This window comes from Anabas testudineus, chromosome 6, assembly GCF_900324465.2.
Source record: "Anabas testudineus chromosome 6, fAnaTes1.2, whole genome shotgun sequence".
Taxonomy (NCBI): Eukaryota; Metazoa; Chordata; class Actinopteri; order Anabantiformes; family Anabantidae; genus Anabas; species Anabas testudineus.
Genome location: NC_046615.1, coordinates 24,451,836 through 24,478,110, shown reverse-complemented (window position 1 = coordinate 24,478,110; position 26,275 = coordinate 24,451,836). Strand labels below are relative to the sequence as shown.

The window sequence follows — 26,275 nt, the reverse complement described above, 5'->3', positions numbered from 1 at the left end:
ACTAAGAATGTTGTTCCAGCTGGATTTACTGTGACACTTCCTCAGTTCACTGAAGCTGACGCAGTAAAAATCCTGAACAAAATGATGATGAACAGGAACATCTTGTATTTAACAGTATATTGACAGTAATATATGAACACCCTTCAAAATACTGCACAGGTACACAAATCTTAAATTACATCAGCGTAACACAACCTTCCTTCGGTGAACAACAGGTGTGGACATGTGAGAGTACCATGCTGACACTATTACCTGACTATATTAACCTACAGAAACAGGTCCCGTGGTGGATTTTACTGTTTTAAATGGAAAGAGGAACCTCTCACAGATTATCTTGTGTGGTCCACAGCTTCTGACTCTGATCTGTGTTCTGCTCAGATAAATAGAAGAGACAAAACAACGGGGGTGGAGCGGCCGGGCTGACCCGTCTCCTGCAGGTCACTCACTTTTACAGGGCTGTTTTACAGGGAAGCGCAACCTCATCAAAGTCTGTTCATTAGTCAAAGCTCTGCTGATTAAATGTGGTTAGCAGAGGTCAGACCGAGTCGCAGCATCACAATTAAAGAGAAACAGTTTGCGTCTGCTCTGACGTCTGGACCGGCTGGTACCGAGAGGTCCACAGTTTACTACACAGTACACACAGGTACATACACAGTACACACAGGTACATACACACAGGTACATACACAGTACACACAGGTACATACAAAGTACACACAGGTACATACACAGGTACACACAGGTACATACACAGGTACACACAGGTACATACTCACAGGTACATACACAGGTACATACACAGTACACACAAGTACAAACACACAGGTACATACACAGTACACACAGGTACATACACAGTACACACAGGTACATACACAGGTACACACAGGTACATACACATGTACCCACAGGTATATACACAGTACACACAGGTAAAGCTGGAGCAGGATCCTCGGTCTCTGCAGCCGACTGATTGTGAAAGTATTTGTGAAGAGGAGAGTCCCTGCTCACTGAGACCCCCCCACCCCCCTTAGCCTCAGGTCAAACCCAGCTCCTCCGGTCCGGTAGAAAACAGCAGCATCGAAGTAACAGCCAACCAAATGTTGCTGTCAGCCCCCGGCTTTAATTGCTTTGGCAGCGGTGCCAACTCTAATCACCTGTCTCAGCAAACAACGGCTGCATCTGTTTACACGTCTGTCAGAGGCGGTGGGTGGGGGGGTGGGGGGGGTTGAGTGACCCCAGACACAGAAGGTCTCATGTCCTCCTACTTGGCTCTGGGAGACATGGATCAATCATGTGACCTGTTTGATGAACAGAACTCGTTTCTGACTTCGTTCACTGAAACAGGACCAGAGAGAGTTGGTTGCTGTCCTCATATTAAAACACACAAATTAACCCTTCCAGCCTTCCTGATCTGACCCCCTGCTATCCACCAGAAGTGGCCTCTGACAGGAGCAGCTGGTACCCCCTCCCATCATCCCAAGTCACCAGATTGATGAAATTTTCATAACCGGGGGTCCCCGAGTCAGAGTTCACCTTCAACATAATTAATGAGCAGCTCCACGGATCCTTGAACAGACAATATGCTACGTGTGGACTGAGCTGGAGCAAGCTGATGATGGACTCATTGGAGGGGGGGGGGCAAAGCGAGGCCCAATGTGTGGGAAAACTAGAATCCAGATTACATGTGGTCATGTACTTACAGACGCTTCGCTTTCTTGCCCATGGACACTTCGGCAGGAGGAGAAGTTGATGACCAAACCACCAACCCTGCAATTAGTGCACACTGTACTGCACTGAGCAACCCCCGCCCCCACTCCAAGACAGCACCCTGTCCCCAGAACTGACACTTTGGTGCCAAGTGCCATGATGATGCGACAGGACGTGTTACGGCCGCTTGGGAACGTCATGAAGAATCACAGAATCTCGGTGGTTCTTGGTACCAACTGTCACGACTCCCTGGTAGAAACACACTTACCACAGTGAAAGAAGTGCTGATTTGGACGAGACGGTCAACACAGAACTTTTAGTTTGCAGGGTTGGAAAACCTGCCAAAGTGTCCAATTCACTTCAGCTCTGCCTGATATGAACTTTGTGGGCAGCTGCTAGCTGCTGTTGGTCGTAATGAAGCAAAAGGTGAGATCACGGCCATTTAATGAGACGACAGCACTGGAAACTAGTGAGTACTGCAACATCTCAGTCGGCGTGTCCATAAATCATCAAACCGCAGCTCACGGTCCACCTACACGAGCACAGAAGGAGGTTTGAAAGTGCTCGTTTCCACTCACGGATGCTGGCAGCTGCTCCATCACTCCGACGCTGATACGTAAAACTGTGTGAAAAATGACTGTGAACACAGGAGTCGTCTAATTGCTCCTGCACTGAGGAGGAAAGTGATCGCTGTGGATCCATGTTAGCACAGAAGACCTTTCCAGACAGAAGACATTAAAACTGAAATCAGTCCTGTCTTAGTGAATCCAGGGATCGAAACCTGCCTCAGAAGAATATTCAGCTGTGGACACTCCATGGTTCTGTATTTGTTCTGTAGAAGTTTCTTACAGATCATTACTATATATTAGAGAATGATCATTAATTACAAGGTCAGCGGTGTGATCCCTGGCTCGGGTGCAGAGGTTGGGGCAGGGGGACTTTTTCAGATTTTTTCCACAGACCAGTATCTAGTTACAAGTATCCTACTATGCAGTCGTAGTAAAGTCTTTACTACAGGTTCATCCATGACCCATACAGGTGATGTAACTCAAACTCACAAATACATGTACTGTAGTCATGTAATAATACTGTAATAATACTGTAATAATATAATAAGGCTGCTACGTCTAGTGTCAGTTTGTCAGAGCAGATAATACTCCTGCACCTGTAATCTGTTACTTTACCTGAAGAGAAGAAAAAGGACGAGGAAGAAGGAGAAGACGAGACTTCAGCTCCTCAATTGTGTTGACCAACTGCCACCTAGTGTCACATCTGAGATTCTCATAACTTATTCTAACTAAGTACATTTACTCCAGTACTGTACTTAGATCCAGCTGCAGTTACTTCAAGTCAATAAAACAAGACAACCTTTACACCTGAGTGGTCGATAGTAAAGATTAGGACATTGATTTTGTCAACGTCAGTCTCTTAAAAGATGATGACGATGATGATGATGATGATGATGATGACATTTTAATGTAACAGATTTCAAATTAGATCAAAATATTTAGTTCTTAGTGCAGATAAAGTCATTATTGTGGGTGACGTTAATATCCATGTAGATGTTGATGATAACTGCCTTTAAGTCACTATTAGACTCTAAATGGAAATAAACCCACTCACTGTTTTAATCACACCCTTGATCTTATTCTGACATACAGTGTGGAAGTTGATCAGTTAAAACCCTCTTTTATCTGACCATTTCTTAATAACATTTGAATTTACAGTACCAGACTTTACTAAACCTACAGATAAGAGGCACTTCAGTAGATGTTTATGTGAAAATGCTGTTGACAAATTTAAGGAACTGATTCCATCTTTTATTTCAGAGCCATGTACCAACACAGAGGAAGGCAGTTATTTCAACGTTACTCCAGCACAAGTGGACTATCTTGTTAATAGTACTGGTGCTTCACTCAGAACAATACTTGATACTGTTGCTCCTCTAAATCAGTCAGGATTCAGGCCTCAGGCCTCTGCCCCTGTCTGTTTATGTTTTTGTTTTGTTCATTGCTTCCTATCCTGCCACACCCATGTATGGACTTCCTCCACTCACCTCCTGATTGACTCATTCATCTCACCTGTGTTCCGCTCTGTTTTATTAGCTCACCTCAATCCTTTGTTCACCGCTGGTTTGTCGTGTCATATCACGTTATGTTGTGTTGTATTGCGTGCGCCTCAACTCTGGTTTGTCTGTCCGTCTGTGAAGTTGCTTCCCCTTTTGTTCGTTGGACTTTTTTCCTCACGTGTGAGTTTGTTTTTTCCTGCAACTGCAGTGATTTTGTGTTTTGTATTGTTTGGTTTGTGTCTTGGTTCCTGTGTTGCCTGCCCTCGGCAGTGATGTTCATTTGTTACTTTGTATGTCTTAGTCTGTGGGTTTAGTCCTTTGTTGAGTTAGTCGGTTCTTTGTGTGCTTAGTTTGATAATTTGATAGTTTGCCTGCATTACTGCATTGTTTTCTGTTGATACTTAGACTGTCTGTTCTTGGTTTTTGTTAGTTCTTATCCACCGTGTTTTCAGGTCTCTTTTAGTTGATACTTTGTTGGTGTTAGTTCCCTGTGTCCCCTCAGTTTCGTTAATAAATCATTATCCTTTTTTAATTACCCGTGTAGTCCGTGTCAGTCCGTTCACCCACAGAATCAGAGGAAGTTGGCTCCATGGATGAGTGGCTCCATGATTTTCTTTACTAATAAAATGATTTATCTATTAGAGAAAAAATTATCAGATCCTCCCTGCTAACGGTATGGATGGACTCGTATGTACACCAGCTCTAGATTCATTTGTGTCTCCCCGTAGATCATTCTGAATTAATTTTAGTAATCAATTCCTCTAAACCACCAACATGTCTCTTAGACCCCATCCAACTAGACTCCTCAAAGACGTCTTACTTTTGATCAGCACATCTATATTAGATCAGATCAATCTATCTTTACTAACAGGTAAACAGGTAAATTGTAGACCAATATCCAATCTGCCCTTTATCTCTAAAATCCTGAAAAAGTAGTTTTAAAAACAATGATGTAACTACCTGCACTGGAATAACCTGTATGAAGATCTCCAGTCAGGATTTAGAGTACATCGTAGTGCAGAAATGGCACTGATAAACAATGCTCTGTTACCATCAGACAACTGAACTACTCTCTATACTAATCTTAGTGCTGCATTTGAAACTACCTGTACAAACATATGTTTTGTTTTTATTGAACATAACAAACATTCACAGTGCAGGGTGGAAAAAGTATGTGAACCCCTAGCCTAATGACTTCTCAAAGAGCTAATTGGAGCCAGGAATGAGCCAACCTTGAGTCCAATCAGTGTGGTGATATTGGATGTGTTGCTGAAAGCTGTCCTGCCCTTTAAAAACACACACCAGTTTTGGGTTTACTGTTGCAGCACTGAAACCAAAATTGAATTGTTTGGAAAAAATACACAACACTATGTGTGGAGAAAAAAAGGCACAGCACACCAACATCAAAACCTCATCTCCACTGTAAAACATGGCAGAGGGAACATCATGGTTTGGGGCTGCTTTGCTGCCTCAGGGCCTGGACAGATTGTTGTTATTGATGGAAAAATGAATTCCAGACTTTATCAAGACATTTTGCAGAAAAACGTAAGCCCATCTGTCCTAAGATCGGAGCACATTTTATGACAAATTCATGCAGAAAACAATGAAATTCCAAAAGGTTCACAAAGTTTTTCTTGCCACTGTATGTCTGCCTTAGGCAATATTATTTAAACATTTCTATTTATCTAGTTCTCTATATTTCTATTATCTATGTTTTATAAATTTAAACACTGTTAAAAGGTGTTTTAGCATCTGCCTCCAGTTGTTTACAGCCTCTCGATGAATGCAGACTGGTCTTGTAAAGATGACTTTTGTACTTTCATATTTTAAAACACAGGACTGACCAGTTCAGCTCTGTACTGCCTTCTCTGTAACTGTGGTGCCCACTATGTGGGGCTCAGCAGATAATCCTGAAGAGATTAGCTATGAGGAAAAAAAAAAGACACCCTGCTGTTTCTTTTTTAGGCTTTTGTCTAACCTTGGCTTGTATTTTATTAATCACTGGATCATGTGTTGAGCTCAAACAGTGTGAGCTGCTGAAGTGGCCACAGCATGCAAAGAAACAGAGGGATGTGATCCTCTGACTGTTTTCAAAATGATTTGAATAAAGGAAAACTGATCTCTGCTCCTCTTTGTGAAGTCACAGGGCTGCAGAGGTGATACACATTTAAAGTGATTACACAGGTTGTCTTTTAGTTTCCGGACTAATTTTAGTCCAGATTGATTTGAGTAAAGTCTTTTACTTCATGGTCTCACCAACTGGACTCAGAATGTCCAATCAGATAATGGTCCATGTTATTTTGGTGAGGCAGATGTCTGAGGATCTGACAGCAACCACCTCAATATGTTCGGACTTCTATCATTCATGAAAGTATGTTCATATTTGAGTGTGTCTTGTGACAGATTCAATACAAACTTACTGGACTGTTGTTTGATACTGGATTATTTTTTATCTAAGTGTGCATGGGAAACTGGGAAGTGATCATTACTGAGTTATATTATTGAGTGTATAAAGACATTTTGTTCCACAGTAGTTCTAATGCAGCAGTTTCTCCTTTACGTCTCAAATGAGAAAATTCTACAGGGTTCACAAACCTTCAAGCTTCACTGTGCATCATATTCACATCATTTTAAACTGCATGACTCTCCCTGACAAGACAGTAACAGGCTCAGACCTGCCTCCCCTGTGACGCTCATCTGAATATCATGAATAAAAGTCAGGACAGGGGATGTTTGAGGGAAATCTGCCTATATCACAGTGGTTCGGGGGTGGAGGTAAAACGAGCCTCCTCTGCTTATGCATTTGACAGTTGTTGCACAGGAACAGGAATGGTCTGTTAAACACAAGGTCGGCAGGCATCATAGATTTCAACGACAGGCTGACTCTTTGACAGACACACATTTTCCTCCGTTGCCAGTTGGCCGCCGGCTTTTACAGAGTTGTCCCAGCTCGCTTCAGCCCAAAAAGACAAGGGGAGGGGTCAAAGGTTATGGCTGGAAGAAGCTGCAGTAAGACTGTCATGGCCCAGTGCTCACTGTGCAGCAAGGCAGGAGCCTGACATGTAGAGTGAACTCATTCTGTCCAGCCAGCACACTCATCTTATTAGACAGCCTGCCTGTCAAGCTCCCCAGAATGAATGTGTTCCAGGGAGCCATCTAACCACCACACTGCTCATACATAGGCCGACATCTATGTCAAGTCAGGTCCTACAAAGTCCTCGTATAAGCCCAGTGTCGCTGCTCTGAGACTTCTCCGGATAAAACACACACAACAGAAAGACACTGGCTGAGTGAAGAGTACTAGTAGTACCTAGTACTTTAGCTTATGTAAACTATTTAAACAGTAGAGTTAAACTTTTGTACATTTTATTATACTGTAAGTTTTGTAAATGTAAAATCTTGACTTCGACAGTAAATTGCAATGCATAAGAAGTAAAAAGTACTAAACTGGAGTGGAGCTGAAATACAGATACAAGTAGCATAAAATGAAAGATGTAAGGTGTGGAAGTAAGCCAACGTAAGTAAATAAACAAGTAAACAACAGGTAAAAAGACCTGCAGTAGGGTGAAAGGTTTCAGGTCAAGGATAACTACATTTCCCAGAAGTCTTTACACATGGCGCATGCGTAGTTGCCTCATAACGACATGAACTGTTGTTTTCTGTAGCAACCATTCATCTGAACTGAATAAAGTCCTCGTTTAAGGTAAGAAATGTATAAAAAGTAATCTTTTCACTTCTTAAAGATAGCTTTTTCCAATTTGAAGGTATAAATGGCAAACATCAGATTTATTATAATTCGAAGAATGACCTAGTCCGCTATCTGCACCAACAGTGCAGGGGGAAGCTAACGTTAGCTGTTAGCTACCTCACCGCTAGTTTGAAATTTGATGGAGAACAAAACAAATACAAAACCACCTGCACGTCTCTATCTGATGTTGATGCATTCACACGACGTAAGAGTGTATTTGATAAATTCTAGTTATTTCTAATAACTTTTCCAAATCAATGTAGAGGATACGACGCCAAACTGCGATTAAATTCGGACAGATTTTCCTGCTTACCAAAGAAAGTAACAGTACATATGATCTCAGACAAATAATAAGATCATAAAGAATAACGAGAAGCCATTTTAAGTTCGGCCTATATTTAACACACAAAGCACGAAGTGGTTTTATGTTAAATGTGAAAGTTTAGGGCCAACACACTGTTACACGGATGGAAACCTTAACTATAAACTTTTTTAAATTCGCTGAAGGGTTCCTGATGTGTGTGGTCACACATTGTCAGTTAAAAGCCTGGTGTCTTGTTCTGCCTTGTAGCTTTTGATTACCACAAGTTTACTAGTTTTTAATAATGGATATATACAATTAAGATTGACAATTTAGCACGTTTTTGTACACAGGTTTTTATTAGTTAAGTAGAACAACCCAGTGTTTGGTGCAAGGTGACGGATTTTTGTCAGTCTGGTACTGTGCTCAATAAAGAACCTTTTTTTTATTTTCAGGTTGAAATATGTCCACTCTGCTGGATGAGACAGCAGCAGATGTTCCAGTCAGAGATGTCACAGTCAACCTGTCCCGACTTGCAGCCGATCCCCAAGGTCTGTGATGCTGCCTGTCCTCACAGAGCTGTGTGTTACTGTTCATTTATTGCAGAGTGGTATATGAAGCAGATTCTACTCTTAAAACAAAATCCATGTTTTCTAAGTTTATGTCCTGTGTTCAGCTGGAAGAGAGAAAATAAACATGATTTACTTTGTTTCCATCATCATCATCGCTTGAGTTTGTGGAAACAGATGATTCAGAAAGTACTTACATATAACTATTTCTACAGTTTTTATTGGTGCATAAAAGTTGAAATTGTAACTAGTAAAGACCCTTACATTTATGTTATCAGAATCACAGTTTTTTATCGTCATGTACATCAAACTTTTTTTTCTTTATTGATGCCAGACTTGTCGGTGAATCAAAATGCTCGGACACGACAGGACATCTCCCGGGTGTCGAGAGAGGAGTTGGAGGACCGATTCCTGCGCGTCCATGATGAGACGCTGCTCCTCAAACGGCATATTCACAAACAGGACGATAAGATCAAGAAGTGAGATACAAACACACACACCAGGCCTGATTGAGAACAAATGAAGTCAGCTACATCAGTTCGTTTAGGGTTTTAATGAAAGTGAGAAGACACATCTCAAAGATTAGGAAAATTTTCAATTAGAAATTAGATTTTTACTTTTTAATTAGATAGTAGGACTATATGATTGTCTAGGAAAACATTTAAAATAAGTTTCCTGTAAGAAAACATGATGACTGTGATGATTATTGAAAACTGGTATGTTTTTCTGTTCTCCATGCACCTTAGAAGAAGCTAAAGATGTGTCAGAATTCTTTACTTAAAATGTTTTCAGTGTGGCTTGAAAATACTGTCTATACAGCTTTTCTATACAGGGGCTGGTCATATAATTAGAATAGCTTCAAAAGGTTGATGTATTTCACTAATTCGATTGAAGAAGTGAAACTTGTATAATGTTTACATTCATTCCACACAGACTGATATATTTCAAGTGTTTATTTCTTCTTTCTTCTCTTTCTATTATAACTGACAACTAATGAAAAAACCCCAAATTTAGTATCTCAGAAAATTTGAATATTACTTATATTGACCAATACAAAGAAATGATTTTTCCACACTCTAATCAGCTAAATAACTTAAAACACCTGCAAAGGCCTTTAAATAGTCTCTCAGTCTAGTTCTGTAGGCTACACAATCACGGGGAAGACTGCTGATTTGACAGTTTTCCAAAAGACGACCATTGACACCTCACACAAGGACAAAGACACAAAAAGTCATTGCAATAGATGCTGGCTGTTCACAGAGCTCAGTGTCCAAGCACATTAATAGAGAGGCGAAGGGAAGGAAAAGATGTGGTAGAAAAAAGTGTGGAAGCAATATGGATAACTGCACCCTGGAGAGAATTTTAAAAACAAAATCCATTCCAAAATGTGGGGGAGATTCGCAAAGAGTGGACTGAAGCTGGAGTCAGTGCTTCAAGAACCACAATACACAAGACATGGGTTTCAGCTGTCGCAGTCCTTGTGTCGAGCCACTCTTGAACAACAGACAACGTCTGAAGCATCTCGCCTGGGCCAAAGACAAAAAGGACTGGACTGCTGCTGAGTGGTCCAAAGTTATGTTCTCTGATCAAAGTAAATTTAGCATTTGGAAATCAGGGTCTCAGAGTCTGGAGGAAGAGAGGAGAGGAACAGAATCCACGTTGCTTGAGGTCCAGTGTAAAGTTATGGTTTGGGGTGCCATGTCATCTGCTGGTGTTGCTCCACTGTGTTTTCTGAGGTCAAAGGTCAACGCAGCTGTATACCAGGACGTTTTAGAGCACTTCCTGCTTCCTGCTGCAGACCAACTTTATGGAGATGCAGATTTCATTTTCCAACAGGACTTGGCACCTGCACACAGTGCCAAATCTACCAGTACCTGGTTTAAGGAGCATGGTATTCCTGTTTTTAACTGGCCAGCAAACTCGCCGGACCTTAACCCCATAGGAAATCTATGGGATATTTTGAAGAGGAAGATGTGATATGCCAGACCCAACAATGCAGAAGAGCTGAAGGCCACTATCAGAGCAACCTGGGCTCTCATAACACCTGAGCAAGCCGCAGACTGATTGACTCCATGCCACGCCGCATTGCTGCAGTAATTCAGGCAAAAGGAGCCCCAACAAGTATTGAGTACTGCACATGCTCATACTTTTCATGTTCATATTTTTCAGTTGGCCAAGATTTCTAAAGATCCTTTCTTTGTATTGATCTTAAGTAATGCCTGGTTGCCTGGTTCTGCTGGAGGTTTCTTCCTCTAAAGGGAGTTTTTCCTCTCCACTGTTGCCTAAAGCTTGCTCAAATGGGATTGTTGGGTTTTCTCTATATTTTTTTGTATAAATATTTTCTGTTAGATTTTAAACCTTACACTGTAAAGTGCCTTGAGATAACTTCTGTTGTAAATTGGCGCTATACAAATAAAACTGAATTGAATTGAATTAATATTCTAATTTTCTGAGAGACTGAATTTGGGCTTTTCTTTAGTTGTCAGTTATAATCATCAAAATGAAAAGAAATAAACACTTGAAATATATCGGTCTGTGTGGAATAGATAGATAGATAGATAGATAGATAGATAGATAGATACTTTATTGATCCCCAAGGGGAAATTTTGGTGTTGCAGCAGCCATTACACACAAAAACATTGAACATTAAGTAACATGATCTACACAACAATACACGAGACACAGTACAAGTAATAAATGTGAACATTATACAAGTTTCACTTCTTGTATGGAATTAGTGAAATACATCAACTTTTTGAAGATATTCTAATTATATGACCAGCACCTGTAAAGCCATATTGGGATTTGCTAGGTTTTCCATGTAAATCTATATACTATAGTCATTTAGTTATATTCTGTCATAAACCTTAAACCTTACATTGTAAAGTGCCTTGAGATGATTTTTGCTGCCATTTGGTGCTATAAATAAACTGAATTAATTATTGAAATAAACCACAGTTGGCATGATTAAGGGCTGCAACTAGTCATTATTCTTAAGATTTCACAAAGTAACATATTCTACTAAAGTGCCCATTGTTTTTCAATTAATGATTTTACCATTTGTTGTATGAAATGTCTGAAAATGATCAATAATTATCTGTCACAGTTTCTTAAATCCTGCCATGATGATGTTAAACTTTTTATTTTGTTTGACCAACAGTCTAAAACCCAAAGATACAGAGAAATTAATAAATCTGATGAGTTGAAATAAATGCATAGTTTTTGGCAGATTAGTATCCTACATTTCCTATAATACACTTTGCACAGTGTTTGTCAAACTACTCCAGGCTTTGAAGAGCTCCCTGCAGAGAGTTCAGAGCTGAAGCTCCAGATACAGGTAGTTGTTCATTACCTGTATTTCTAACATGTGACCATCCGTCTGTTCCTCCTCCACGTTCAGGCTCGGCACAAAGCTGATGAGGCTGGTGAAGGACCGAGGTCGTATGGAGCAGCTGGCAGCGGGGGGAACCCATACACTGTCCAGAGTTCGAGATGTGGAGATGGAGGAGATGATGGAGCAGCTTCAGGAGAAGGTCCGGGGACTGCAAACTGAGAACGAGGGACTGAAACAGCGTCTTCTCGTGGCTAAACAGCAGCTTATGAACTCGCAGAGCCGGAGGTCAGCGTACGGCCACGTCCAGTCACGAGTCAACTCTGGGTTAAAGAAGCTGAGGGACGACACTCCTTCTCCATCTCAAACACGACCAAAAAGTTAGTCACACATATTCCAGTACTAAGACCGCAGCTGAGAAGATATGTTTGTTTTCATGACCAAAGCACTAATCTTTAACTGTACTGTTGTTTGTTCATTTAACCACTGAAAGATAATTGAAATGTTCTGTAGCCAAAGAGAATCAGCAGAATCTCCAACAAAATCACTCTAACTTTTTATAAACCTGTACATTCTCATTCATCTGGTTTTTCCTATGATAGTCTCTCTGTTACTGCTACATCATTGGTGATTCTTTCACTGTGGAACAGATCTTTGTGTTAGAACAAGATCCTCTGTGAACTCCTGCAGGTACAAGGAGCATGGAGGGAGGTGGGAGACCACCGACTGGCCAGCTGCCCCGATATGGACACAGTCTGCTGGAGGAGGCGAGGGCAGAGATACGCAACCTGTAAGTAGTTCACGTTAGCAGCTGCTCTATGAAACAAAGGACTCTATATCAGATGTGGTCGATCATCCATCTACACCACGACAAAAGAACTCAGAAGTAATTTCAATATTAGTGGTTGTCATCGTCTCTCTTATTTGAATTAAAGTTATTGAGGTGAGCCACTGTTCTTCACAGTGTGTTGGATAGTTATCTGAATAATTCACAATTTTTTAAAGGATGGTTTTCACTCAATGGAAACATGTCATATTCCAGTATTTCTAAAAAGTGCCTCTGTGTCTGTGTATCAGGGAGAATGTGATAGAGTCTCAGCAGAACCAGATGGAGGAGATGGAGGCAGCCTCAGAGCTGCTGAGGGAGGAACTGAGGAAGAAGGAGGCAGAGTATGAAGAGAGTCTTCTGCAGCTCCGACAGCAGCAGACCTCCAAACTGAAGTGAATGTGATTTTATTATTCGAGTTAACTGACCCTTTAAAAGCTGTTCCGTGGTCAGTATTGCCCTCACTGCCTTGTTGTACCACTTATAGAGGATGCACCTAATGAAAACCTGAACATGGAAACAGAGATTGTGAGCAGTGTGTGTGTTCTCTTTGTCAAAAATGTTTACCTACGCCTGCAGCACTGATGTCTGAGGAGTTTCTGTGTTTGTCCAGATCCCATTTTTATGGACAGTGTCAGTGTAGGAAGTCACTTCTGGAGGGGCCCTCACGGATTAGGAGACATGCGGAGACGGTCTTCAGATATGCAGATATTTCTAACATGTCGCAACACTGAGCTCATTAAACACAGTTTGGACAAAAGTGGAATAGTTTTTGTGACAGATCAATCTTTAATTGAGTATTTCTAGTCCCACATTAACTTTTATCATGAGTCCTGTGAGTGATGCTGAAATGATTTGCTAAATCCAGAACATCAATATAAGACGTATTAATGGGTTTTGGTTGGACGCCTTTATTAAACAGAGGATCACAGTTTACACTGCATGCTGCTGTGTGCAACCTTAAAGCACCACTGTGTCTGCTCTGCAAAAACCCGTCAGGGTTTTGCCCAAAAAATGCTTGTGCTGTTTTCTCTCAGATTCCATGTCAACAGCAACGTGACAATGATGAAGCTGCAGAAGCAGCTGGCTGACAGGTCCAACGCTGTGACAGAACTGGAGGGTCGGTTTCTTCAACTGCAAGAGGTGAGATGTCTTCACAGTCTCTTCCTCACCTAAATCCTGCAGAAAAGGCAAACATGAAGCAAACATTTAGCTCTGACAGATCAATACCTGTGTCAGTGTGGAGAGCAGTGTTCACCTGTTGTCTCTGGCACAATAACGCTGAAGAAAGCATCTTTAAAGTCTGAGACAAGAAGGCCTTGATTTGTTTTGAGTTTTGTCTTTGATCTGTGTTTTTGTCTTTCATATGAATTTTACTTGATTATTTCTCTTTGTGTAAATCTGTATGTGACCCACTGAGGTCTATAGCTTCGTGAAGGCAGAATAAGTCAAATATCTATCAAACTACACTGCATTATGTGGTATAGATGTACCTAATAAAGTGACCAGGGAGAAGGTTAATTAAACCAAACACTACGGGGAATATACAGTACATACAAATAGTAGTAAAGATGGTGTCAGAAATACTGTGTACATAAATACTGCAATTTATTCTGGTTTAAGTCATTTACAAAAGGTAAAGATGGAGCTACGGTCAAATAAACAGGTAATCAAATTCCTGTTGTGGACTAAAGACTGAATTTAAATACCTTTAACCCAGTTTTAACTCTGGCTTACCAGCATGAACAAATGATTTTGTCCACAATGTTTTTTACTAAGATGTTAATTTGTTAATTCCAGAGTCAACGAACATTGAAGGTCAGCCACGATGCAGCGATGTTGAAGGTTGATGAGCTGTCAGCTCAGCTGAAAGAGGAAAGGATAAAGAGTCTGAAGCTGGAGAAACAGCTTCAGAGTTCGACCATATCCAAGATTAAGATGGAGCAGGTACTCGTCAGGACTGCATGGTTATTCTGAGAATTGTGAAAAGGATCTGCTGCAGGTGTACAGCCAATAAAGAGGCTTCCCCGTCCTCAGCGTTTGTACATTTAGCACTCAGAATCCCAAAGTGGAATGAATAAGAGCCCAATACCATCAGAGTCACTACACGTCACTAAGAGCTAATTTAAAGACAACTAGTGAAGATTGATATGCAATATATTATACCTTGTAGAATGTCTGCAACAGCTCACAGTTCTTACATTTAAAACACAGACTGTATAAACAGGCTGTGAATAGTCTGTGGCAGAGTTCAAACTGACGTTGTTTTCCATCGCCTGTGTAATGTAGTTACTAGAGCGGATCAGTGAACTGGAGCAGGAGAGGGACCTGCTGAAGGAGAACAACGAGAAACTGGTGAACAGGTGGGAAGCTTTTGTTCAACGTATGTGGTTCAGGTGAAGTCGCAGCTTCTGTAAACAAACTGCTTCATTCCACTGAAATGCATTTAGAGCAAACTGTGTTTTCTAGGCTTCATGCTAATTTTTCTGCATTATTATTGTAATAATTTTTATATGTGGTGTGATTCCAGTGCCTTCGATGTGTCTCAGCAACAGAAATGGCAGATTCAGGAGCAGCAGCTGAAGTTACAGATCACACAGCTGGAGACGGCACTGAAGGCCGACCTCGTCGACAAAAATGAAATCCTCGACAAAATCAAGGCCGAGAGAGGTTCTCAGTTATATAGTGATCATGTTGATTACAAGGGTGGTCTACAGTACAGGAATGTACAGCACATATACATAGTGTCATTTAGTTAGGTGTCAGACAGACAATACAATATTTCTGTGTTGCTGAGTGTGGCACAAATCATACTAATCACCAAGATAAAACCAATACGATTAAATGATTTTATTAATACGATTGTTTCATCAGATACAAATGAGAAACTGATGGAAGAAAATAAGAAGCTTCAAATCCAGTTAATGGAACAGAAGCAACAGATGGATAATCTGAACAGTCGTCTGAAATTCTACAGCAGGGTGAGTTCACTGGCATTTTAACAAATATATGTCTTTGCAGTAAAACACATACAAGCAGTAGCAGTAGTTCAGCAGTAATTCAAAGCCATGCTGTTTTTTGGGGCTGTCATAATAGTATTTTTTTGGAATCGAAACACCTGAAATGTGACGAAGACACAGCTACACACTGTGGGTTACTGTCTACCTACTGTATCTAAGTTACAGACCTGGACACGCGATCTGTTCTTTAGCTCAGCTTGTTGATGAAGTCATAAAACAAACAGGTAAAACTCACCTGTTAACCTCAGTCTGTGGTCTGGAGGACCACTCAGCTACAGCACAATAGGCATCATTGTGCACGTCATGTACCAGATGTCACCAGGGTCAGAACAAGATGCTGTTAATCCCACGAGAAACACGTGATCTGTCAATGACATGTAGCTACAGAGCAACTTTCTATCTTCCATCTGTTAACTGAGAAAGTGACGACTACTGTGAAACCAGTTGGAGTTTTACGACTAATTCGTTTTTTGCCTTTTAGCCACATCATTTTCTTTTTAGATCATTAAAAAACTTGTGGCTGGCTCATGCATGTCTGATCTACTTAGGATCGTAGTTTAATGGAGTTATGTGTCCTTCACAGGAGAATGAGTACGACGTAGCTGAAATCACTGAAGCACTACTACAGATTAAGGTCAGTGGAAAAAGAAATCTAACATGATATTTATGTGATGCTCGTGCTGATCCTTGTTTCTTCTGACTGATTCTCATTGCGTCATCCTCCTGCCTCTGAAATATAAGCATCTCTCCCACACAGACACGTAAATCTCAGATGAGAGGAGATCTGAGATTCCTGAAGGAGGTGGAAGAGGGTGGGGGCAGCAACATAGAGAGTTCCATCAGAGAGCTACGAGCCGCTCACGCTGAAACCATCCAGGAGCTGGAGAAGACTAGAAACATCCTGAGCATGGAGAGCAAGATCAGCAAACACTACAAGGTGGAGGAAACCTTTTAAGGGTTTGTGAAGACTGTGTCCTCACTGTAGGAAATGCGTGAACAAAGTTTGAACAGAACACTTAGTGGAATGTGTTTTCTTGTCCTGGTGCTGAGGCGGAGCTGGAGGCTGTGTTAAAGAAGGTGGACAGTGACAAACTGGAGTACGAGCAGAAGCTGGACCGACAAGCCCAGCTGCTGGACACGAGGGCAGCAAAGATCAAGAAACTGGAAGGTATTTATCCAAAACTGTGGATTCTCACACTTCTAATGAAGCTGTCAAACTACTCAAAATCTTTTCATTGTTAGTCTATAAAATGACATTTTCTAGATATTAGCTCAGCATGTAGTGAAATCTTGTTCTTGTTTTTCTCTCACAAAGTTCAGATTGAGCTCACGCCTGTGCTGTAAATGTGAAGCTAACTCAAACAGTTGTTTTCCTGTTTCTGCTCCTCAGCTCAGCTCCGGGACATCGTCTACGGCACCAAACCCTACGTCGTCAAACCAGACGACATGGATGAGGAAGAAGCCGATTATACTTTTCACCTGGAGCCTGGAGAAAACCTCCTAGAGCTTCAGATAGTCAGTGCCACGCTGTCTCCGTTCGCCCTGGAGACACTGGGTGACTGTGAACCCTCCACCTTCTTCACCTACTCCTTCTATCTGTTTGAGCTGCACTCCACTCCGGTGGTGATGGGACACAAACCCAAATACGGCTTCACATCTAAGTATGTGGTGAGCATGGACGAGCGGTTCCTCGACTATCTCCACAGGTACTCGCTGACTGTCGAGCTGCACCAGGCTTTGGGATTAGACTGGAGGACGTTAGCGACTGGACAAATACGACTGCAGCAGCTGCTGGAGCAGAGCGGGAAAGTTCATGGGACCTTACCGCTGGTCGGTGAGTCGCGCTAGATGAAAGTAACTATATCCAGATCCAGAAAACAAACCAAGCAGCAAACATGATGGATTATGCATGTTGGTAAGAGCAGATCCCAAGCTACTATAAACTAGACAAATTTCACCACATAGGAACTTCAGATAAACTCTCATACGTTTTTGTAACTTTTTGTATTATCTTTGGTTCAAAGCACTTTGAAGCCCCTCTTTTTTGTCTCTGGGTGAGAGCAATGTTCTCTAACTCTGCATGGCAACAGAGATTCAACAGGGTCTAAAGAAGAGTTTGTAAAAAAAACTCCTCAAAGCTGTTTGTCTGGTGAAGAAGCTGTGTGAAGAACCATTTTCTTTTTCATCGATTTTTGTGACATTTCACATTTTCCTGTTTCTTGCTCAGGAGCAGCACAGAAAATGCGACAGTGAAAGGCAGTTGACACAGTTTCTATTCATGCTACAGTTCTGGAGGCAGACAACCTCCCTACATTTAAGACTAGACTTCAAACTTTCCTTTTTTATAAAGCTTATAGTTAGAGATGGATCAGGTGACTCTGAACCATCTCTTAGTTATGCTGATATATATTAGTCTGCTGGGGGAACTCTACTGATACACTGAGCTCCTCTCCTCTCTCCTTTCTCCTCTATCCATTCATATTCTACCATTTCATGTCATTAACTCTGTGTCTTCTCTCTCCTGTAGTTGTGTTTCCTCCTCTCTGTCTCCCTCGCTCTGTTCTCCTCTGCAGGTATCCTCCTCCTTGGAGCTGTATGTCTCCAGAGTCCAGTTACTGGTCCTACCAACCTGTCCAGTGTTTTTGTTGAATGCAGTGTTTTTGAATTTAATGTGTGTCTGTGCCAATACAATCATATGTTTACTGTATCTGGGAACACCTTTCTGTATTTGCTGCTTTTTCCCAGGTTTGTGTGATGAGGCGCGGTCCTTTGGCTCTGTGGATTACTGGCTGAGACTGAGGATTCCCATGACAGAGACCATCCGTCTGTATAAAGAGAGACTGAAGGCTGTGGGCTACATCAGCACTGCCCAGAACAAAGCAGCGCAGGTACAACTCCCGCTGTAGTTATAGAGAGGTCAAATACAGTTTAAATGTTGTTCTTTTTGGGATAAAAAGGGGTTTAAGTGTGTCTTCAATATGACTTGGCAGTTGAACCACTCTGGAATCTATGGTTTCAGTATGAACTCGCTGTGAGTTCGCTGTTGTTTTCTCTTTTCAGATGAATCTGACTAAGTTAACAGGTCATTTCTATTTTAATCTGGCTGAATTAACAAACATCATTTATCAATAGCTGTTCTTGTTAAAGTTGTAACTAACTGTATTTAGTTGTATTTCTCCCGCTCAAAGCAGCTGAGGTTTCAGTTCAGTTTCACTGTAAAGAAATCCTTCTTCTTTGTCCCCAGCTGCAGACACACAGCAGCGGTTGGAATCAGCTCTTCGTCACTGTCCAGCGCTGTCGAGACCTTCGGTCCAGAAGCTCCCAGCAGCCGAGTCCTTACGTGGTCTACAAGTTCTTTGACTTCCCTGACTACCCAACTTCTACAGTTCACGACTCCTGTGACCCCCACTTCAACGACCTAAAGTCCTACTCTGTGCTGATGGACTTAGACCTGGACCAGTACCTGAAGTCTGTGGTGATTCAGTTCTACGTGTTTGACTACAAAGAGGAGCAGATGGACCTGTATCTGGGGAAGGCCAGGATACAGCTACTGTCACTGGCTCAGGATAAAGGAATCACAGGTGAGGGTTACCTGGACCTTTACTCTGTTAGGGTTATGATCGGTTCTCTGCAGGTTAGAGAAACTGATCTGATTAAAACGCTCCAAGCCTCCATTAGGTTGCTGTGAAGCTCTTTCTTATAGTCAGGTATCAACTCCAGCCAAAGTGACGTACTTCATCTCTGTTCTGTTTGTTTGTCAGGTGCGTTCGAGCTGACCGACCCCTCTGGACTCCCCGCTGGCCACATAGAAGTGACTCTGAAGTGGAAATTCACCTATATTCCTCCATCTGGCTCAATCATGACAGTCGAATTGCCAAAGTTGATCCCTAAAGAGACGCTGGCTGACGAACCAACACCTGAGCAGCACAGTGAGGAGGACAAAGCGCTGACAGACAAAGATCTGGAAGAGATACTGGAAGTGGAGAAGAAAGCAAAAGACCATCCTCCTCACTCCGCTTCTCTCTCCTTTAAGGTCAGGAGATGAGTTAATACAGATCAGTGCATCCATGCAGCAGATGGACAGGAAAGAGTTTAATTGTAGCAGCAGGTATCATTAACATTTCCTGTCTTAGAATAATACTGGTTTACTGAAACAGCTCCCAGCTCCTGTTCTCAGTCCATTTTATGAGGCGCTGTCAGATGTCTGTAAGTGACACTGCTCTGCACAGATATTCTCTTCTTCCGCTTATCTAAATGTTGTTTTACCTGCAGGCCAGACAGAAGACACAGGTAAAGGAGGGACCTGCTCCCAGAAAACAAGTCAAGTTTGTAGATCCCACTGCTGCAGACACCCAGGTGAGATGTTTAAAAAAGAAATGATCTGCATAACGACAACAACAAACCTTCACACAGAAGCCATTGCTCTGCTGGATGGATAGAGATGGAGATTGTCTCAAAGAGATTCCAACTTGGAAAGATGTTGACTTGATTCAGCTGAGGGGGATCACCGATCCTTCATATGAGTCCGAGCCAAAGTTTGGATGTTCCCTATGAGGGCATCAGCATTCATTTAAGAACTTATTTAACCAATCACATCAAAAGTCCAGCTGGGTGAAGACTATGACCTTGAGGTCTAGTGTATCTACTGTGTACTCTGCTACAGTAACTTCACAACATCTGATATGTCGTCAATATGTTTTCTTATTGCAGGTTGTGTCTGAAGTGACTCCAGCTCCTCAAAGCACCGCGGAGGAAGAGAATGATGAAGAGGAGTCTCACGTCTCTGAAGGACAGCTGGTCCCAGTGAGCTCTCAGTCCTACTCTGACGATTCTGAAATCTCTGAAGAGATGGCAGAAGGTAGGTGGTAGATAATAAATAAATGAAAGAAGATCCTCTGTTTACAAAACACTGCAGCAGCCGTCTCACAGTCTCGTTTTCACTGTGGACAGAAAACAGGTGTTTTCATCATGGGTCAAACTCCAGCATCATCTCCCCAAGCTCTAAGAGGCCCTATACTCTGTCTTAAAGGTGCAAATATGTTTTTTTTCTAACAAGGCTTCCTGAGCAGAGTGGGCATAAATATTGAATGTGGCTGCCAATAATCTTCAGAGCAGACTTCATAAATGTTAATGACGGCCCTCTGAGACACGCCGTGTGTTGCTCAGCATCAGCAGTTGTTTACATACAAGCTGTAATACACGACACAATCTTTAGAATTCACTTTTTCTCTCCATCCTCCAAAGTGGGTGCTTGTTTTCACTCACTCAGAGCTGTTTGTCAGTTCTGCACAATCACAGTCTTCTTGTATTTTGCCAAAGATTCATCCCATCCCTGTTTTTTTACCTGCTTTCTTTCTCCCTGTCTGGATCTGTCCAGATGTCGAGGAGGCCCCAGCAGCCAAAGAGGATGAGAGTGAATCGACTCAGTCCGACAGCGATGACTGCATTGTTCACGGACAGGCCACAGGGAGGAAGGTCAGTGAAGCACCTTTCTCTGTTTATCCTCCTCACAACTGAGAGAGAACCTTGGACAGAGCGTGCAGGCATTGTGCAGGGATGGAAGAGAAGGGATGTATCGACGGTTTTGGGGGATTGTTGTGTTGTTATCGTCTACACATCCTGAGTGTGCACAGGCGAGGTGAACTCGTGTTTTGATAGCGGAGAGATTTGTTAAGATGTTTTTATTGAGCAACAATTCGATTTTATCCTGTGAACAAGCAGGATGTTATTTCTGAGTCTGAGCTATCGGACGTTGGTTAACTGCAAACTTCCAAATGAATTCAGCAGCTTATTGCTAATTCTTTTCTACTGTTACACCGTCAGCAACAGATGAGTCAGAGAGTCGATTACCAGAGGTAATAATCTGTTCAAAGTACAGACAGTCACAGTTCCTCAGAAGCCGGTGTGACAGCTTCAGTCCAAAAATATTCAGCGTACTGTGAGAGAAATCAGAGAGAGGAAGATAACTGATCATCAGAGCAGAGGCTTTTAAAAATACACTGTCATCACAACAAACCTGCTTCTGTGTCCTGGAAGAGACTTGCAGAAGTAGGTTTGCTGTAATGATGTGGATTCTCCTTAAGAAAGGAGTTATTATAGAAACTGTGATGCGCATGTTGGTCCTCAGCCTTCAGATCGAGTGCGGCTGGAGGTCGTGTCTCTGAGCCTGAGGCCGGAGTCTCGTGTGGCCCGGGACAGCAGCGTGGTTCGTCTCTTTGTGGAGTACTCTCTCCTGGATCTGCCCACAGAGGAAACCCCAGTGTCTCTGCCCAAACCCCCCCAGGGAAAGAGTATCAACTTCAACTACAGTAAAGGTAAAGACCTGGACCTGGATACTTTATTCATTCCCTTGGGGACAGCTGCAGTAGATGACAGTGCAGACAGGAGGAACCGGGAGTTGAACCACTGACCCTGAGGTTTATAGACGACTGGGCTACATGTCGCCTCAAATCTTAATCTGTTTTTTAGTCCAAATGATCGTCATTGTTTACTCTTAACCAATTTTGTTTACTCTTAACTAATTTGGGTGTTATCAGTAGCAGAGACATTTTCTTCTTTTCCTCTTGTATACTGTCCCCTCTGAAGCTTCAGACCTCAGTCTGAGAGTCAGTATCTCCTTGCGTGTGTCCAGTGTTTGCTGTTTAATATTTCTGTAGTATAATGATTTTAAAGTTCACTCTGCTCATTTTTATATATTTTTGCAGCAGCAGTAAATCTTGTGTTTGAGAGTGGTGTGAGAATAATCCTGCATCCATGGATGATCCTGATAAGATAAGAGATAAAAATAAATGTTTCAGGCCTCACAGTGGTCCATGTTTAACCGTTTGTTTGTCTCAGTCATTCCTGTGGATGCTGAGAACAATGGAGCGAGGAGACGTCTGCTGAGAGGAGTCCTGCAGGGACAAAACCCTCAGATGGAAAGGTGAGAAGACATCTAGTTAACTGACTTTTCTATTCTGAACAAACTGAGATAACAAATAGAAAAGTTCATCACTTCTTCACCATCTCTTGAAGAACACGTCAAAGATCATAACCTGTTACTGTCTGAACATGCCGATTGGAGATTCTGAGACAGAGAACTGAGAAATTGTATTTTGAAGACACTTTAATTTCTTAAATTATTTATAAATTAAACTTGAATGTAGCTCTCCTGTTGTCTGAACAGAATCCGGTTCACGGTGGTGAGTGAGCCTCCGGAGGAAGAAGAGCAGGAGAGAGAGTGTGAGGATGTTGGAGTGGCCTTCCTGCAGATCCCTGAAATTCTGGAGAAACAGAAAGACCTGACAGAGACCAGTCTGAACGGTCAGCACAGACACAGATACACAGATAGAGACACACTTACACACATCCTCTTTCTCATCCGCAACAAATACAGACCAACACAGTGGGTCACAGCAACACACAAACAACACTCCTTAAATATTCGACATGCTTGTGATAAAGTAAGATAAGATAAGATATTCTTTATTGATCCCAGTAAGTAAGTGAACCATTGGATTTAATTACTGGTTGAACCTTCTTTGGCAGCAATAGGCTCCAAGCTGCTTACACTGAAATGCAGGTGGTTAACTCCCAGCTGTTTGTCTCTGAAGACAAATCTCTGCAGTTCTCTGCACAAAACAAACTTCCATTATGTAACACACAGATGCAGCAGCTTCCTGCTGGTTGTCAAAGTCTGTTTGTGTATGTTTCCTCCAGTTCTGGATGTGGAGGACAGCAGCGAACTGGTCGGCACTCTGACTGTGTCTGTGGAAGGACTGGTGGCTCTGCAGGCCATTATGGAGGACCAGGACCTCAAACAAACTCCCATCCCCACCCTGCTTCCATCAGCATGAGACACCAGCAGATCCACACAACACAGTTTGTCAGAAACTGTGTACATGCCATAGCTGCAGGGTTGACAATCCACCTCGACTGTGACATCGTACTTCAATCTGAATTTGGACTCACTTATATGTGGTCAGTCAGCCACTCTGAGTGTGTTTGTTCTGAAGGCTTTTTAGGTTTTGAATCTGTGGATGGCGATGTCTCCCCTGCTTCCAGACTAAGATCATTAAAAAGCCCTGAGCTTTCTGAAAAGGACAACGTTAAAATGTTTTAAATCTAATGACCTTAAACCAAAATTATTACCTAACTTAACTACATTATCCGTGTCCTGGTCACATTCATTTGATGAATTGTACCATCATCCATGCACCTGTTTTTACATTATAATTTTCTACTTTGGTATGAAACTGTTGTTTTATGATAAGGTGACATGTTATATTATTCAGTTACTGAAATATGTTTAGAGTATATGTCAATGTATTGTTAGGACCTGTTCCAAATCCCTAAAGCAGCGCTCAGTTTGAGGTTTGAAGATTAAAAATTACATCTGGTGAAACGCTGCTCAGATTTGGCTGAAAAGTTCAGACAGTTAATCAGCCACCATATGGACGTCAGTATAAATCTTATGAAACTAACATTCATTGATGTCTCTGGTAGAGAACACTGTGCTGTATCATGAGAAATGTGCTAAGGTACAAACTGCTTGACATGTAAGTGCTCTTGTTTAATATAGAACTGTACATTCAGAATATGTCACCAGGTACAAATTTGTAAAGGTGTGTTGATAAACTGTATAGTAGCTGTTGAAATGGTCTGCAGCTAATTAATATAATTCAGTCTGCAACTGCTGATGTAATATTTACTGTAGTCAAAGTTTGAGTTTTTCTTGTGGTCTGTGGACCTTGTCTGTTATAGGAAAGTTGTTTAGTTTATTAATTAGACTGTGTTGGTACAGGTGAGGTGGAAGCTGCTTACACCTGCAAAGTTGGGACTAAATAATGTTTCAGCCACCATGTGTTATGTCTGTTTATAGGAGACACAGACAAAATGTGCCTTAAATATGATGTTTACTTTATGAGGTTTTGTACTGTGCTCTAATAAAGAATTGGGAAACCACTAAATATATTTTACATATGCTGAGCTTTGTAAACATGACAACAGAGTTGATAGTGTCTATATATGTTTCATTATTTTTCCATATCCTATGAAGTTTTTTCACTTGCTGCTGCAGTGTGTCAGTCTGTTCTATGTGCAGGGTGAGGCGGCGGCTCGGTGGACGGCAGGATGTCAGCTGCAGCTGACACTGATGGGTCAGATGGGAAAACGCTGAGGAGCCCTGAACAGAAACCTCAAACACAGCGGATCCTGCGAGACACTGTGAAGCTGGAGTTTCACAACAGCAGGTAAAACCTTTTTTTTTTCCATTGGTTTCATGTTACAGGAAAACTGACTATTTTAAGTAGTTTAATTTAAATTTAATTAAATTTTAATTTACCTAAATAATAATTGATGATAGCTTTAAATATTTTATCATTAACTCTTGTGTGCACAGCATTTTCTGTCACGTAGAGAATCTCCTATAAATCCTACAACTCTACACTGAAAATAAGCCAAAATAAATATAAATTTATGACAGAGTAATAGTTATTCCAAATACTGACTAAGAAAACAGCTTCAATATTTCCTGAAATGAGGAAATTAAATTAAAGCAAAGCTATAAGAAACAACAACTGCAGATTAACTAACAAATTATGAGAATAACTAACTGACACCGGACATCTATTCAGGCTTTAATGCAGCACTAAATGTTTACATTGAGAAATATAACCTGAACTGCTGCACACATCCTGCACCATGTTGGGTTCATTCAAGACCTGCACAATTTGCCAAATTGTATGTAGAATATCTGATATAACACTACAAAGAAAGTCTCTGAATGGTAAGGTCTTCTAGACACAGTTTGTGTGTGTGTTGTATTTTGGATTTGTCTGTGGCTGACGTCTCCATGGGAACGTTGAAAATGTGCAGGAATACAGCAGGACGTCTGCAGGATTTCAGCTGTTTATGAAGGTTGGTCATCTGAGCCGAGCCGCTGCTGCATGTTATCACCGTGACCGTCTAGTTTATTTGTTTTGATGAAGCATTAAGATGTGAGCTTGTAGTCCGGGTCCAAAAACTGTCAGTTTGAAATGGGTAGTTTGGCCATTCCATGGTACAAAGTCACCTTGTTCCTGAAGTACAAGGAGCAAACTGCTTGTGTCTGTGTTGGGTTCTGTCTCCCTCTTTTAGAACCTTTCCACTTGCCGATCCCATCCTGTTTTTCCTCTTCCTGGCTGACTGCCGGATCTTATATCAGCCTAAACCATCTGATCTCTCTCCCAAACAGACACACCTGTTGCAGCAACACATTCCATACACAGGCCTAAGTACAAACTGTTTAGGTTTGCATAACTGTGTTTATCTAAGCGTGCATAGCTAATTTGTGATGTGAGTGCAATAAACAGTACATGCGGTCAGCATATATATATATATATATATATATATATATATATATATATAATATATATATATATATATATTTTTTTTTTTTTCTTCCCCCACTCGCTCCTTCCTTGGAGCGGTCTCATTCCTTCAAGCTCGGGTCCTCTACCAGAGACCTGGGAGCTTGAGGGTCCTGCACAGTATCTTAGCTGTTCCTAGGACTGCACTCTTCTGGACAGAGATCTCAGATGTTGTTCCTGGGATCTGCTGGAGCCACTCTCCCAGTTTGGCAGTTACAGCCCCCAGTGTTCCTATTACCGCAGGTACCACTTGGGCCCCAGGTACTGACTTTGGCACTTCCAGCCTCTACTCGGGATGCTCCTGTACACTAAGC

At 41.7% G+C, this 26,275-nt stretch overlaps 2 protein-coding genes across 2 annotated transcripts in view; both read left to right on the top strand.

Moving 5' to 3' along the window:
- The first annotated feature begins 7,382 nt into the window (after window positions 1–7,382).
- rpgrip1l (RPGRIP1 like) lies at window positions 7,383–24,509 on the top strand. The gene is made up of 25 exons (XM_026366502.1): window positions 7,383–7,481; window positions 8,283–8,378; window positions 8,731–8,875; window positions 11,797–12,107; window positions 12,418–12,517; window positions 12,805–12,948; window positions 13,591–13,696; window positions 14,354–14,500; window positions 14,843–14,916; window positions 15,084–15,223; window positions 15,428–15,534; window positions 16,157–16,207; window positions 16,331–16,510; window positions 16,624–16,741; window positions 16,964–17,407; window positions 18,319–18,461; window positions 18,818–19,154; window positions 19,335–19,606; window positions 19,846–19,929; window positions 20,284–20,431; window positions 20,951–21,048; window positions 21,701–21,887; window positions 22,411–22,495; window positions 22,739–22,875; window positions 23,272–24,509. Exons 2-25 carry the CDS (start codon window positions 8,291–8,293, stop codon window positions 23,406–23,408), a joined length of 3,783 nt encoding a protein of 1,260 aa, XP_026222287.1. The 5' UTR covers window positions 7,383–7,481; window positions 8,283–8,290; the 3' UTR covers window positions 23,409–24,509.
- Window positions 24,510–24,698: 189 nt separating this feature from the next.
- Window positions 24,699–26,275, top strand: part of nox5 (NADPH oxidase, EF-hand calcium binding domain 5) — an 18,172-nt gene continuing 16,595 nt past the window's right edge. Inside the window, exon 1 of the mRNA XM_026366090.1 lies at window positions 24,699–24,803. The gene's annotated coding sequence lies outside the window, so the exon portion shown is untranslated. The remainder of the gene's footprint in view (window positions 24,804–26,275) is intronic.